The sequence below is a fragment of the Tamandua tetradactyla genome, chromosome 10 (genome assembly GCF_023851605.1).
Source record: "Tamandua tetradactyla isolate mTamTet1 chromosome 10, mTamTet1.pri, whole genome shotgun sequence".
Classification (NCBI taxonomy): Eukaryota; Metazoa; Chordata; class Mammalia; order Pilosa; family Myrmecophagidae; genus Tamandua; species Tamandua tetradactyla.
Window position 1 is genome coordinate 50996119 of NC_135336.1, and position 16702 is coordinate 51012820.

Below are 16702 nucleotides of genomic sequence, written 5' to 3' on the forward strand. Positions count from 1 at the left end.
GTTTATGTTCTGAGTTTCGTGAAGTTCTAAAACCATAAGGAAAATAAAGGTTGTATCAAGGCCTTCTCAGTGAAGCCTAGAGAATAGAATTATTCTATGATGTTGACCCTTAATAATAACATTCATGAGTATTTATTTTTCTAAATTTATTTATCAATTTTCCTTTTTCTTAGATTTTAACTCATTATCCTTGTAACTTTTCTTTACATTGGAGTCTATGTAGAACTAGGATGAAGCACAATACTTCAACAAATCCTGAGTTGTTCTGAGTATATAAGATAGAATTTCAAAAGGTCAGGTAAGTCATAATTTTGTTATACAGTTCAGGCAATTGCTTTGAAAGTTACTTCTTACATAGGTGACTATTGTAAATGGTTTATATTTAATGGCTTTAAATAAATAAATAATTGGACAGTATTCCCTTTTGATATCTTGACTGCATAAAAATAAATGCTTTTTGATCATATAATATACATGATCACCATCTTCAGTCGATATATCCTAATGCATCATTAATAATGGGAGCATATAGAATTTCAAAGTGAAAATTTTTTGTAAAACCCCCTAATAATACTCAAAGTGTCTTCTCTTTTATTTAATGTCAGAAAGCTGGAGAATAAAGGCAATCAAAGTTTAAAATTTTATTTATAAACTATTTTATCTTATTTAAAATATCTTATAATTTCTAAAAAAACAATAATAGTATTTGCATAAATTCAAGTAATAGAAAGCCACTTATATTTTTCAAAATGACAGATTTTGAATAATTTCCTTCTGGACTCTTCTTCAAAATTTACAATCTCAATTTGCAAATGCAGAAGAGTGACATAATATTATTGGTAGGATACTGGAATAACTTCACCTGTCACAAATGATCAGAATATAACTAGGATTCGAATCAATTTTGCCTTTTTCCCACTGTATTTTCCATCTTTTTTCATAGTACTGTAAATCACAGTTATTCTTGAAATGCTAACAACCTAATAGGAAATTGTGCATTACACATGAAAAAATATGTACTGTAGACAACTGAGTAAATTCTCCACTGTGGTGAGTATATAACTCTTGCTTTAGGTTTTAGAAATGGAAATCAGGGGGTTCCATGTATTAGTTAAAATGTTGTTATGTATTACTATATGAAAACATTGCCTTAAATAAAGGGTGAAGGGATTTAGTATTTGAGTAAAGAATAACAGGAATAATAGCGTGGTCAGAGTCACTATTTATGGAAATGAACATGGCACTAGCTGTGGGCTGAGGAGGACATGGGATGGTAGACAGACTGACAAAGCTGGAAGAGCTTTGGAAGGAATGTTTGAAATAAGGATGGTGGTAGATGAGGTTACAGAGAATCTTAAATGCTATCTTAAGGAATTTGAATTTATATTAGACATAGGGAAGATTGAAGACTTCCAGAAGCACACTGTTGCTTCTGTCAGTATTAGATCTGGAAATGATCAAGGCAAGGTGACCATAAATAAGTTCCTACATGATGAAGTAGAAATGTTAGACAGAGTCCCTATGGAACAAGTAGTAGAGGTATATGATGGCTGCATATCGAATTTCATAATATGGTTATCAAGCTGAGAGTATGGTCGCCGGTTCACATATATTAGAGCATCAAGGAGACCTGTAAAGCTATGAATGGAAAAATATCAAATAAGTGAAGAAAACTCATTGGGAGAATTATTTGGATATGCTATTATATTTGATTTTCTCAGTCAAGGGATACTGAGGAAATGGAAAATGGCCATTTTTATATAAGATATTAAACCATGACAGATACTATGTTGTGTAAGTCAAATGAAGAATGATGGGCAAGGTGCGAATGTTAAAAGAGCTGTTGGTGAGGGCTGTTGGTGAATGTGGGAAATAAGGATGAAAGTGGATCAGGTTACTAAAAAAGCTTAATGTCACCCTAAGGAATCTGAATTTATCTTAGGGGCATCAAATTTTGACCCCCTTTTTGGCAGCAGAATAATACTGTACCTCTCAGAAAAGTGATCTAACATTTATTTTGGGAAAAGATTGGAAGCAATGAAACTAACCACATTGATTAGTATGTAAGTGATCAGATTTGAAACTGGGGGAGATTCTAAGTCAGAAGAGACATGCATACATATAAACAGCATTTTAAGAAACACAAACACCAAATTGTAACTTTTGGATAAAAAATGAAGCCCTGTTTTCTCTTTGGAATAGCAACCAGTCATACCTAAATATTATGCTACTAATATTTATTTCAGTGCCTGACATATTTGAACATTCAATATGCATTTCTTGATGTCATGAGACATAGCATACATAATTTCAAAATATTTTAATTATTTGGTAAGTAAACATTTTTCATAATTTATTGACCATTTTAATTATTTTTTAAAAAATCACTTGTAGTGTCTTTTTACTACTTTTTTCAATGAGACTTATGATTTTCCTTGTTGTTTATACATACACATATTGAAAGACTGTTAAACTTTTATATGTAGTTGTGGTACATTTTTTTCTCAATAATTTCCTTCTTATTTAGTCTGGCTTATGATGCTTTACAATTTATAGAAATTTTCATTTCAAGGTACACAAATCTACTAATTTCTCCCTTTATAGTCTTATTTCTTCCATTGCTGCGTAGAAGTTTCTCATAATCACTTATATTTTCAGGTATTCCATATCTTGCATTTAATAATGTATCATTCTGGTAGAATTTTGTGAATAACCTAAAGTGTGTCTCTAACATTATTTTGAGAATTAATGTAATTCCATTCAAAGTATCAGAGGAGAGTGACAAATTTGTTACATGATTCTAAAATATGTCAGAAAGATAAGCTAATAAAGCATTAAAGTGACTGATATTAGGCATTGGATATCAAACCGTGTGATAAATCTTCAATGTTTTAAACAAATTCATATTAGTTCAAGATTTAATATATAGATTGAAGTAAAAATAATTGTCCAGAAGTCAATCCAAGTACACGGTAAGAATAGCATTGCAAATCAATTTGGAAAGATACGATGCTTTTATACCTGGTCCTGGAAAATTTGTTAACTTTTGAGATCTACCTTCTTCTGTTTTGTTTTGAATGATTTACTTAAATTTCCTAAATACTGATAAAGAAATCTACATAATCAAAAGCCTTTTTGAGGTCCAGTATAATTTTTAAGAGTGTGAACAGTCGAGACAAATGTTTGAGAATCTCAGAATTAGGTGGATATTGTACCTCATGTCTCCACCCTCAATTTAATTTACACTATTAGTTGTAAGCCTTAAATTCTTTGATCCCCTTTCCTTTCAAAGCCACCAGATTTTTTTTTATTTCTGTATCTTGCCTCCCAACCTTAACAACAGTGACTTCTACAGATTTTTGAAGGATAATTACCTAACTTGTTTTGGGCCTAAGACAGAAATGTGATTTTCTGAAAGTTTCTGATAAATATTTTTCCTTTGTTTGAAAAGCTATCTATCAAAATGGTAGCAACTGTAACTTAGAATGCATAGTGCATGGATTGAAAATCTGGCTCTGTCTTCACCCATTTTATCATTGAGAGAGAAGACAGTCTGGGAGTGAATTTAGTGTGTAATGGAGGACAGCTGAGGAACTCTTTCTGCAACAGTGACAGAGCCACTAACATAAAACATCTCTTCTGATGGTGTAATATAATAAATAGATGTAACATTTAAGCTGCTTTGGAAAAGATATTTTATTTGAAACTGAATGAAAACTACTTGATACCCCTTTTATATTTGTCCTTTTTTTGCTATGTTAAATTAATCTTCAGACAATCTTGTATCAACATGTAACTTTTCAGTTATATGCAGTTCATGATTATAGCACAATTATTGAGAATTTCACTTACATTTCTTTATTTGCTTTCTAATAACTTCTATGTTTAAAGAATTGAGAGACAGAGAGCTTTAAAAGTTTCTTCACAGATACTGAAGTGGAGGTCGGGTATGAAACCCAGGCCATCTGGCTCAAATCCTTGGTCTTGATCCCTATTTATATCATGTCTAACATGAAGAAGTAAAAACGGTAGAAGAGGAAATTCTTTCAAGAAACCAAGAAGTGAAGTGGGCAGAGAAATAGGACTGGGATTCAAGAGTGAGATGGATCAATCATCATATAATTATCATTGAATCATACAAACATTATGCAACATCATGACAATAGTACATTGTATCAATATGACATAACTATTGATAGTGAACTTGGTCACTTGCCTGAGATAGTAATTGTCAAATTTCTCTACTATAAAATGATTGTTTTCTCCTTTTCCATACTGTTTTCTTTTGAAGAAGTCTGTATGTGAAGTCCACCAAAAGAGTGGGTGGGGAGTTATTCTCCATTTCCCTGATGGCAGAGTAATTTATAAGTTATTTTGAATTACCTGCAGGGGATATTTGTCTATTTTTCCCTATTTATTTATGTATTTAAGCATGTATTCATATTAGTATTGATTCACGGATAGTTATTTTATAATTTGGCTTATAATCCAAGACTACAGTGCTTTTAGGTGCTCACATTGTTCCCTGCTTTGGCCATTAAGAGTTTTTTTCCCTTTCCTGCTGTGTTCTTTTGGCATACTTCTATCATTTTGTGTATTTTTTTTTCCTCTTTGCTAGTACTGCCTAACTTTCTGGCATTACAGTATGCCCTAGGCTTATCTTGTATATTTTCATCCTCAATTCTAGATTCAGTGATTTATTCATGGTCCTGGTTCCTTTGATTGGGGAATGGTATGAAACACCAAGATTGGCATGATAGATAGCTTTCTAGCTACAGGATTAACATTGATCCCAGGCAATCTCAGGTAACAGAGTAAGGTGATCTTCATGGGTTCCAGTTGCTCTAAATGTGCATCAGCAATTGGTATTGTCATTTTTTTGAATTTTAGCCAGTTTAGCAGATATCTCATTATTGTTTTACTTTGAAATCTCTTAATGACAAACGATGTTCAATATCTCTTTACATAGTTATTTGACATCAGTATATCTCTTTTTTTTTTGGAGGACTCTGTTAGGATCATTTGCCAATTTTTAAATTGTGTGTTCATCTCATACCAGAGTAGTTAAATGAATTTGTTTATTAGCACTGCTAGTTTTATCATGGAATCTTTGGGATTATCTATAAAAAGGGTCATGCCATGTGAGAATTGAGATGCTTTCACTTCTTCTTTTACAATTTGTTTGCCTTTTATTTCTTTTCTTACCTTTTTTCTCTAGCTAGAATGGAGAGCAGTGTGTTGAATAGCATTGGTTGAAGTGCACAGTCATGTCTTGTTCCTGATCTTAGGGAGAATGTTCTCAGTCCCTCACCATTGAGTAAGATGCTAGCTATAAGTATCTCATAAGTGATTTTTTATCTTTTTTGAGGAGGATCATTTCTATTCCTAGTTTTCTGACTTTTTTTTTAATTGTCATGATATACTATTATATTTTATCAACTTCATTTTCTGTTATCAATTGCTGATCATGCGGTTTTTTTTCTGATTCATTCTATTGATGCTTTTATTACACTGATTGATTTTCTTATGTTGAACCACTATTGCATTATGTGTAAATCCCAACTGGTCATGTTCTCTAATCCATAATATGCTGTTGAATTTGATTTGTTAGTATTTTGTTGAGGAGTTTTACTTCTGTACTAACAAGGGACATTGGTCTGTAACTTTCTTTTCTTGTGCTGCATTATATGGCTTTATATCACGTTGATTCTGGCTTCACAGAATAAGTCACGAGCATTTTTTTCTACTTCAGTTTATTAGAAGATTTTATGAATAATTGATGTTAATTTTTCTTTGTATGATTGGTAAAATTTGCCAGAGAAGCCGTCTGGTCCTTGACTTCTTTTCTGGGAATCTTTTGAATACCATTTCAATCTATCTATCTTTTAAGATCTAGTTCTTCTTAAGTTAGTTTGGGTAAGTTGTGTGTTTCTAAGAATTTTCAGTTTCATCCTGATTATCTTATTTGTTGCCAAACAATTGTTCATGGCATTGTCTTAAAATCCTTTTAATTATTGAGTGGTTAATAGTGATGTCTCTAATTTCATTTTTCATCTTGGCTTTTACGTCCTCTTTTTCTTTGTCAATCTAGCTAAAGTTTTAAAATTCTATTGACATTTAATAAGAAACTATTTTCCTTTCAATGGTTCTCTCAATTGTTTTCTATTTTCAATTTCATTTAATCTTCTGTTTAATCTTTATTATTTCCTTCCTTTTACTAACTTGAGTTTTAAATTGCTCTTCTTTTTCAAGTTCCTTAAGATTTTAAGAAAGATTATTGATTTGATACATTTCTTCTTTTTAAAAGTATGCATTTACATGTATAAATGTCCTTTAATGAGCTGCCTTTCCCACACCACATACATGTTGTTAAGTTGTGCTTTCATTTTTTTTTTTTAAAGGAAAGACAGAGAGAAGGAAGGAAGGATAGAAGGAAGGAAGAGAGGAAGAAAGGGAAACATCTTTTTTTAAACATTTTCTTGTTTTATTGTATTTTGTTTCTCCGTTTTCGTTACATGGGCTGGGGCCGGGAATCGAACCGAGGTCCTCCGGCATAGCAGGCAAGCACTTTGCCCGCTGAGCCACCGCGGCCCGCCCTGTGCTTTCATTTTTGATTCATCTCTAAGAATGTTCTAATTTTGATTGTTTCTTTGGCCCAGTGATTGTTTATGAATGTGTTGTTTAATTTACACATGTATATGAATCTTTTTGTTTTACTTCTACCATTGATTTCAGGTACATCCCATCCCAGTTGGAGAAGATGCTTTCTGTGATTTGTGTGTGTCCTAAGTCACTTGTTTTGTGGCCGAATGTGGCCTATGGTATTGGATGATCCCCACGCAATTCATAAGAATATATATTCTGCTGCTGGTGTTCTATGTAGGGCAGTTAGGTCAAGTAGGTCTGAAGTATTGTTCAAGTCTTCTCTTTGCTTACGGATTTTCTGTGTAGATGATCTACCCATTATTGAAAATGGTATACTGAAGTCTCCATATATTATTATAGCATTTTCCCTGCTCAATTACATCAGTGTTTACTTCTTGTATTTTGCAACTCTGTTATTCAATAAAAGAAAGTTTGTTTGTGTCATACATATATACATCCTTGACAGTTTGACTCTTCTATTGATATATAACATCCTTTATTGTCCATTGTAACAGCTTTTGTCAGTAAATACATTTTTACTTAGTCTTTAGCTGTAAGTATAATGTGATTCTTAGTGTACTCCCAGGTAAAAACTTTTCTCTCTGAATACCAGGACCTTTCAATCCATACAGCTCAGGAATGTGAGAAGAGAAAGTACAAATTCCCCACATGGGTCATGTGGTAAGATCTTGGGCCCATGTATTCAACCTACTAAGGGCATTTCATCATATAATGTTCATTGATTTTTTTGATGTATTGCATCATGGATGATGAAGCCCCTTCATCCTTCTCAAAGAAGTAAACACAATTTTATCTTCTAAAGGCCATTCCATCAATTTTTGAAGGCATGAATATCTGGAAGAAGTGATTATGTTAGAACCAGTAGACCAGTCATTGTGAATATCACACATTCTTTGCGGTAAATAGACATCTTAGATCAGGGCAATGTTAAGCATACTCTGTCAGCCCTCATATAGTTACTCCCTGAGGTCTTATTATAGGAAAAACAACCCACATCTGCATTAGATGGTGACAGTTAAACTGAATTTATCCTTCATTCAGGGTAGTAATAGTAACAGCTTTCACCTAGGGTTTGAATATTCTCTTTGAATAATTTTGCTTTATTGAGAATTCCATAGTGGTCTTTGTTGCTGGGAAGTTGGACATCTGGCCGCAATAGGAGTTGATATCAGTTTTGAAACGTAGCAGCTCATGCTGCTACACATGCGCATGCCTCCATCTGAATGTTATTCATGCGCCAATTGAACCAGCACTGGGTGACAGATGAAGGAAGCTGGATGTCTGTACCTTTCTCAGGCATTCTATATACTTTTTTTTTTTTTTTTAAATATGGACAGGCACCAGGAACCGAACCTGGGTCCTCTGGCATGGCAGGCAAGCATTCTTGCTTGCTGAGCCACCGTGGCCCTCATTCTGTATTCTTGATCTTTAGTGTTTATTCCTTCGAAAATGTACTCTTGTGGACATTATAATGTGACATAAAGCTCTCTCTCCTTCATATCCACTCCAATAGATCCATCCATATGCCTCTTTCACAGATCCCCTGGTCCCTTACCTTCTAATCTTCCTCCAGGCCACTGACAAACATCCAAACCACTTAACTTACCCTGAATCTATGTATACTTACTTTGGACCACATCTCTTCTATAAAATGGAAATGGATCTGTGCACTGTCTAAAAGGAGGATTTTCCCTTATTGATGATTTTCAAGGGCACCCTGAGTAAAGCTAAATTTGGCAGAATATCATTTTTGCTAGTTCCTACATACAAACCTGGCCAAACAAGAAGCAAAATGACCTTTTCCTCCTCTATCATTAGGTCATAAGGGAAATTTTGAGATTGCCGAAGAATGACCTGAGGCAGGGATGTCAGAGCAACAAGGTAGATGACTGGGGATATGGTTCACTTATTCGTAGATAAATGTATTTTCTGGCCCAGGCCATTCTTGATCTTAGATGTACAACTTTCATTTTAATATGAAATGCTTTTCAGCCTCATGTAACTTACACTTTTATAGTCTGACATAGTGTAGCTCCTTAATCACATTTTTAGCCTGATGTTCAATTATTCTCCATTGCTCAGTTACTTGGCTCTAGCACTGTTTATAGTACATAGTGGAGTTATTATTTGCATTGTCATTTTATCTCTGTTGAAGGCCCTGTTTCAAAACCACGGAGTCTGTATTGTGATTTAGCTATTGGAGCTTTCTATAACTTTCCAGAAACTCCACATCTCTTTAGTAATATGAAGAAAAAACAGGGTAAAAAAGTGAGAGAGAGCAATTGGAGTGGCCAGAAAAGAGGAGAATAATCTCAGTAATTCATACGTGAGTCTAGACAACATTAGCACAATTGTTGCAAAGAGATTTGTAGGACTTGGGAACAGATGCAACTCACAGATCGAAGAATCCGTGATGCTGGCTGAACCCCTCACAACTTTTAATCTCTACTCCACCAAATCTTAAAGATGTTTCCTAAACCATATTTAAACTATTTCCTCAGCACTGGGATAAAACCACCTGACTGCTTTCTGTTCATTTTAGATATTAATGCTTTAAAATAAATACATACTTAAGTATATACATATATACATACATACATATATTAATATTTAGTCAGAGACCTTACATTGATGTTTAGATTATGAAAAAATTAATCATTTTTGACTATGGAATTTGCATGATTAGCATCTTCAGATAATACCTCTTAATGCAACATTTAATAAGAAAAGATAGCCCTGTAAAAAAAAACTAGATTTCTTCTGAAACATCCTATCAAGATTTAAAAATGTTTCTCTTTTTCCTAAGTATTGGAAAACTAAGAATAATGGGAAGTGTACTATTATTTCTTAATTTATAAGCTAGATATTTTAGAAAATCTTAGAAATATCAAAGAAACAGAAAAATGGTAGGAATAACTCAATTCAGATAAAGGGCACCTGCATTTAAAAAAAAAGGGTATGTTATGAAGAATTTCCTTTGTAGTGTTCTCTTCAAGGTTAATAATCTCAATATGAAGATATCCAAGAGATGACTCACTATCATTGGTAAGATACTAAATACAAATACCCTTCCCGTAGTTGATCAGAGTAGAGAAAAGATATGATCATTCTGCCTTTTCCTTGTTATTTTAGAGGTCTTTAAAAGGTGTATGTCAAACTGATGTCCACAGTGGCTGAACCATTATACATTCCCACCAGCAGTGAACAGGTGTTCCAATTTCTCCATGTCCTCTCCAACATTTATAGTTTTCTGTTTGTTTAATAGCAACCATTCTTATGGGTGTGAGGTGATATCTCATTGTCATCTTAATTTGCATCTCCCTTATAGCCAATGAACATGAGCTGCTCATCAGAAAATTACCTATTCATATCCTCTGTCCATTTCATAAATGCATTTTTTTGTTCTTTTGTTGGTGAGCTGTGCAATTTCTTTATGTACACAGGATATCAAGCCTTTATCCAATATGTGGTTTCCAAATATTTTCTCCCATTCAGTTGGATGCCTCTTTACCTTTTTAGCAAAGGTGAAGTTAAAGAAAGTTTGAGGCACAGAAACTCTTGATTTAAGGAATTCCCATTTTCTATTTTTTCTTTCACAGCTTGTACTTTAGGTGTAAAGTTTAAGAAGTTACCTCCATTACAAGATCATGAAGAGGTTTCCCTATATTTTTTTTTCAAGAAGTTTTATGGTACTGGCTCTTATATGTAGGTCTTTAATCCATTTTGAATTAATTTTTTGTGTAGGGTGTAAGGTAGGGGTCCTTTTTCATTCTTTTGACTGCTGATATCTAGTTTTCCCATGTCCATTTACTGAAAAGACTATTCTGTGCCAGTTCAGTGGATTTGGAGACCTTGTTGAAGATCAAATGCCCAAAAATTTGGTGGGCAATCTCTGCACTTTTGATTCTATTCCATTGCTTAATCCTTCTATCTTTTTGCCAGTACTGGGCTTTAAAGTAAGTTTTAAAGTCAGGAAGTGATAGTCTTCCCACTTCACTCTTTTTTTTATATATAGGATTTATTTAGCTATTCAGGTCTCTTTCCCTTCCATATAAATATGATAAGTAGCTTTTCTAAGTCTTCAACATAGGTTGTTGTGATTTTGATTGGTAGTGCATTAAACCTGTAGACCAGTTTGTGTAGAATTGACATCCTGATGACAATTACCTTCCTATCCATGAAAATGGAATGTGTTTACATCTGTTTAGGTCAATTTTTATTTCTTTCAGCATTTTTTTTTGTTGTTATTTTCTGTGTATAAGTCCTTGACATCCATGGTTAGGCTTATTCTTAGATACCTAATTTTTCTTGTTGTTACTTTGAATGGAAATTTTTTCTTTAGTTGTCACCTCAGATAGGCCGTTCTTGTGCATAGAAACATTACTGATTTTTGTACATTAATCTTGTATCCCACCACTTTGCTGAATTAGCTCAAGTAACTTTGCTGTAGATATCTCTGGGTTTTTTAAGTAAAGGATTATGTCATCTGCAAATAGTGAAAGTTTACTTCTTCCTTTCTTATTTGGATGCCTTTTATTTCTATCTCCTGCCTTATCATTCCAGCTAGGACTTCTAATACAATGTTGAATAATAGTGGTGATAATGGGCATCCTTGTCTTGTTCCTGATCTTAAGGGGAATGCTTCCAATTTCCAACCATTAAGTGTGATGCTGGCTCTGGGTTTTCCATTGATGCCCTTTATGATATTCAGAAAGTTTCTTTCGATTCCTAAATATTCAGTTGCCTGATGGCCTGGCAATGCAAATACTTGGTATATGCCCAGAAGAGTGGAGGGCAGCAACACGAACAGACATTTACACATTGATGCTCATAGCAGCACAGTTCACAATTGCCAAGAGATGGAAACAATCCAGGTGTCCACCAATAGATGAGTGGGTGAAGAAAACATGGTATATTGATATGAAGGAATATAATACAGCAGTTAGACAAAATGATGTTCCTAAACATATGAAAACATGGATGAATCTTGAAAACATAATGTTGAGTGAAATAAGTTTAGACACAAAGGACAGATACTGTATAATTTTGTTATTATGACTCTGATAAAGCGTCCAGTGTTTTGGAGCGGTGTTTGGAGATGAGGGAATGGTAGCCCATAACAAAGTCTCGGACCTGTTCTGTAGCTGCTTGTTGAAGTGTGCTTTGAAAATTATTGCTTTTTTCTTTCTTTGCTTTTTTTATGTATATCTTACAACCAAAAAATGGTAAATATATATGTATATATAGGCAGCTATAGTAACATTAGATAAAATAAATTCCTGTAATCAAAAATTTGAAAATATTTAGTAACATAGGTCACAACTATAGCAACGTTGATTTTTGTAATAACTTTCTGCTTGATATTTTGAGAATGCACAGAGTTTTGATAGTTAACAAATGGTTTTTAAGCTAGTGTTTAATATTTAAAATCTAAGGAACTCTGATATCTATATTTGTAGACTTTTTCCTTCCTTACTTTAATTTTAAATTGGTTTATGAAACATTGTTCTTACAGACTTTGCAGTGATTATTTAGAAATTTATTTAAATATGCCTATGGATAAGCTATCTAAGATATATATTTAGGTGGTTAAGATTTTCATATGTTAATTGTAATAACATTTGTGTCTCCATGTTTTTCTGAAATCAGGAAAATATTTAGTAACACTGATTATTACTATAGCAACGTAGATATTTGTAATAACTTTCTACTTGATATTTTGAGAACATTCGCAGTTAGGGTCCAATATTTAGAATTCAAGACACATTGTTATCTGAGTTTGTAGATTTGTTTTCCTTATTACCTTAATTTAAATTGTTTTATGAAACTTACTATGCAAACATAGGTTTACAATAGCATTTGAATACTTTATTGAAATATGCCCAATAGCTAATATAGCCACTTTCGGTGGTTCCATGTGTATTATCTGTTTTCTTAAATAAAAATATTTTAAGAAGATACATGTCACCATTAATCTCAAATGCTTTAATCTAATAAGGAAATTGGGCATGGATTTATAAATAAGATTAATGTAGATTATCCTAGATTGCTTTGGATATATAAAACAAACTGGATGGCTTGAAAAAAAAGGAGAAAGTGTGGTCTGGAATATTTAGTTAAAATTTTGCTAAGTGGCATTATATGCAAACTATGCCTCAAATAATTTATAGAAATAATTTTCATATTTGGTCAAAAACAATGGAGTAGCATGGTCAGAATAAGTGTTTATAGAAACAAGTGTGGAACTTGGGGGAGAGGGAGGAAGAAGCAGAGCATTGAGTGATGAGTGAGAAAGCTGGAAAGGCTATTGGTGAAGGTGGGAAATGAAGATACAGAGAACTTTAAATGGCACCCTATGGAATTTGAATTTCTCTTAAAGGGGCCAAAGTTTAGAGTTTCTCTGGAAGCAGAATATTGTTTATGTCAATATTGGGGAATTATGGCCAGTGAACTCCAGTAAAGATAAATAGATCTAGAAATGATCAAAGGAATGTGAGTGTAATTAGTAACCAAATAATATATTTTATGTCTATAAAATATCATAATTTGTACACCATTTTTAGCATATGGTGGCCATATACCTAATACTTAGAACATTGAGGAGAACTTTAAAGCAAGATATATGTAATTTAAATGGATACAATTTTTTTTTTGCAAATAGTCTCAGAGAATTTGTTCTGCACAGGCAAGAAAAAGTTCTACAATGAGTTGATAAAAATTTGAGTTGATATATGCAAATTACTTATTTAATAAATATGTGTAAATTTATTTCCCAAGTTTCCAAGACAAGTTCCATTAATGTTGAGCAATCCCCACCTTCATTCTTAGTACTCTTTATGCACTTCCTAAAACATAAATTAACATATCTAGTCTACACAATTTTTTAACATAATTCCAATGAGATAGTAAATGAAAAATGTTTTCTTAGTGGAAAAGTACATACGCAGGACAATTGCTTTTTAAGTATACAGATAAGGATATTCAAAACAAAAACTAACAATGAAATTGTTTGGAAATACTAAATCAAATATAGATTTGTACACCATTCTTGCATATATTCACCCAGCAAAGCTTTACTATTGTAGGACTCTCTTTGCAATTATCAAAATATTCCTATATATCCTGAACTCAGAGCTTGAGGTCATAGAGCTGGTTTAGGCAAATAATTTCCTTTAGAAGTATGTGTGCCTGTATTTGAAAGACAATAGAGGATGACTGAAGAAGCCTCTCTGCCTGTTGCACAAAAGGGAATTTATAGGAAAATAAGACCCACTCCAAATTAGAATCTTCTTTCTTCATAATTCTTATCTCAACAGAAAAGGAGGAGATGACCGAAGTTAACGACTCAATGACAACAGAATTTATCCTCACAGGATTTACGGATCGACCAGAGCTGAAGTCCCTCCTGTTTGTAATATTTTTTGCCATGTATCTGATCACTATGGTGGGGAATCTTGGTTTGGTTTCATTGATTTATATGGAGCGTCGTCTTCACACACCAATGTACATATTTCTGGGCAACCTTGCTCTGATGGATGCCTGCTGTTCTTGTGCCATTACACCCAAGATGTTAGGGAACTTCTTTTCAGAAGACAGGATGATTTCCCTTTATGAATGCATGGCACAATTTTATTTTCTCTGTCTTGCTGAAACTACAGATTGCTTTCTTCTGGCAGCTATGGCTTATGACCGGTATGTGGCAATATGCAGCCCATTACAGTACCACACCAGGATGTCAAAGAAACTCTGCATTCAGATGCTCACAGGGGCCTACATAGCTGGAAACTTGCATTCCATGATTCATGTAGGGCTACTATTTAGGTTAACATTCTGTGGTTCTCATCAAATCAATCACTTTTTTTGTGATATTTTTCCATTATGCAGTCTTTCCTGTGTTGACCCCTTTATCAATGAACTGATGGTACTTATCTTTGTAGGGTCAATTCAAATCTTTACTATTACCATAATTGTAATCACTTATCTTTTCATCCTTTACACTATTTTCAAACTGAAATCCAAACAAGGAAGAGGCAAAGCTTTATCTACTTGTGCATCCCACTTTCTCTCTGTTTCAATATTCTATGGTTCTGTTTTTTTTGTGTATGGTCAACCAAGTTCAGTTAAAGAAGAAGATAAAGATATAGTTGTTGCTATTTTTTATACTCTAGTAGTTCCTTTACTGAACCCTTTTATTTATAGTCTGAGAAATAAGGAAGTAATAAGTGTTTTGAAAAGAATTATGAAAAGTAAACCTCATAACATTCTTAAACCAATATGGCCCTTGTAGCAAACTGATTTAATATGATAAAAATGTTTGTCAAAGTCAGGAAGATGAGGGGAAAATAGAAAATGATCATTTTAATGTAAAATAAGAACTCAGCAAAATATAATTATGTATAAATCAAATAATGTATAAATGAATAGATAAGTTCAGAATGGAGGTTTTCCGGTGACGTATTTCAAAATCAAAGCTAATAGAGACCATCAGAATGAGAGAGTGTTTACTCATGAGATCACAAATTGTGACAGAAAGTAATTAGTTACAATGTTCAACAAACTCAACAAATAATAAAAATAGAAGGCAGTATACATATTTTAATATTGTTTACAGATATATGGAATCCCTAATCTTACAAAGTCAGACACATTCTAAGTCTCAAAATTAATCACTTATTAACTAAAACATCTATCAAAAGTACACTGAATTGTTGAATTTTAATCTGCTTTATGATGCTCTAGTGACTGTCTTTCAATATGGATTCATTTGCAATGTGTATTCTCAAATTAGTAATACTTTAATCTTTAGTCTTAGATATTTATATCCTCAATCTCTCTGAAAAAGAATGACTTCACAATGAACATTTCTTGATCTGTTGTTGAAAATCCTGCTACTTACATTGAAATTCTCATGGATACGAACATTTTCACATAGTTTGATTCATTGTCCATGATGTATGACAGTGAAATTCCCGAATATACCACTCAATTCAATGGTTTGTTGCTTTGATGTCATTACTTCTTTTGCTTACCATTAAGAGTACAGGTAACCTATACTGCTTCAATGTGAAATATTGTTATATTTATTTCAACAGTAGAAATAGGGTGATGCTGTGCAAACGTCTAAACAAAATATTTGTATTGATCATGTAAAAATACAAATTAAAAGAAAAATTACTTAGTATTTTTTTTACTTTCGAAATGAACCCATGTCTTTAGTCACAGTTTTTAATTCTTTAAGTATCATTTGTTATCAAGAAGCTATACTTATGTATTATTAAAAATTAGAAAATAAAACAAAAATAGAAACTACATATTCCCCATCATACAGAAATTGGCCATCAACAATTTGGTGTATTTCCTTTCAGATTGTTTCCACTACACATTTAAGCAAATGTGTAATTTTTTCAGTTAGATCATAGTGTACAAACTGTTTTTGAACCTTGCCTTTTTGTCAAAGAATCCATTTCAGTAACATTTCATTTCATTTCATTCCTTAAAAACATTCACATTGACATACTTGTCCCAACACAGTATTTGCCAGTATTTGCAGCTGGTTGTTTCAAACCAATGGCCAGTCCAGGACCACACACTGTAACTGCTTGTAATGTGTCTTGTGTGTTTCTTAATCTAACAAGTCACATTTTTTAATGAAAATTACTCCCCCAGTAAAACAACCCAGATATCCAGTGCATGCCCCACTTTCCCCATTTGAATGATTTACTTTAGATTCTTGATCTGCAATAAGGTGTGATAAAAATTAAATTTGATGAGGGTTGATTCTAGCACTTCTTCTAGCTTCTCCATTCTACAAGAGGCCAAGGTGATCAGCCCTGGGGAACATTCGTCCTGGCCCTCGACAGGGAAAAGGTGAAGTTCCTGTGCCACACGTCACTATACAAGGATGCTGAGTATGTGGAGATCTGCTGGTTCCAGAGCCAGGCCTTTGATATGATCCAGCTGTACCAGGAACAGCAGGACCTGTTTGGCTTGCAGATGGCAGAGTTCCAGAACAGGACCAAACTCATCAAGGATGAGA

General features: G+C 33.2%; 1 protein-coding gene across 1 annotated transcript; it reads left to right on the plus strand.

The window, feature by feature from the left end:
* Window positions 1-13993: 13993 nt before the first annotated feature.
* On the plus strand, window positions 13994-14953 carry LOC143647662 (olfactory receptor 5K1-like). Its single transcript, XM_077117485.1, has one exon. It carries the CDS (start codon window positions 13994-13996, stop codon window positions 14951-14953), a length of 960 nt encoding a protein of 319 aa, XP_076973600.1.
* The last annotated feature ends 1749 nt before the right edge of the window (window positions 14954-16702 follow it).

Coding starts and splice junctions, on each gene's coding strand:
- LOC143647662 (XM_077117485.1), top strand. CDS start 13,994: ATGACCGAAGTTAACGACTCAATGACAACAGAATTTATCCTCACAGGA.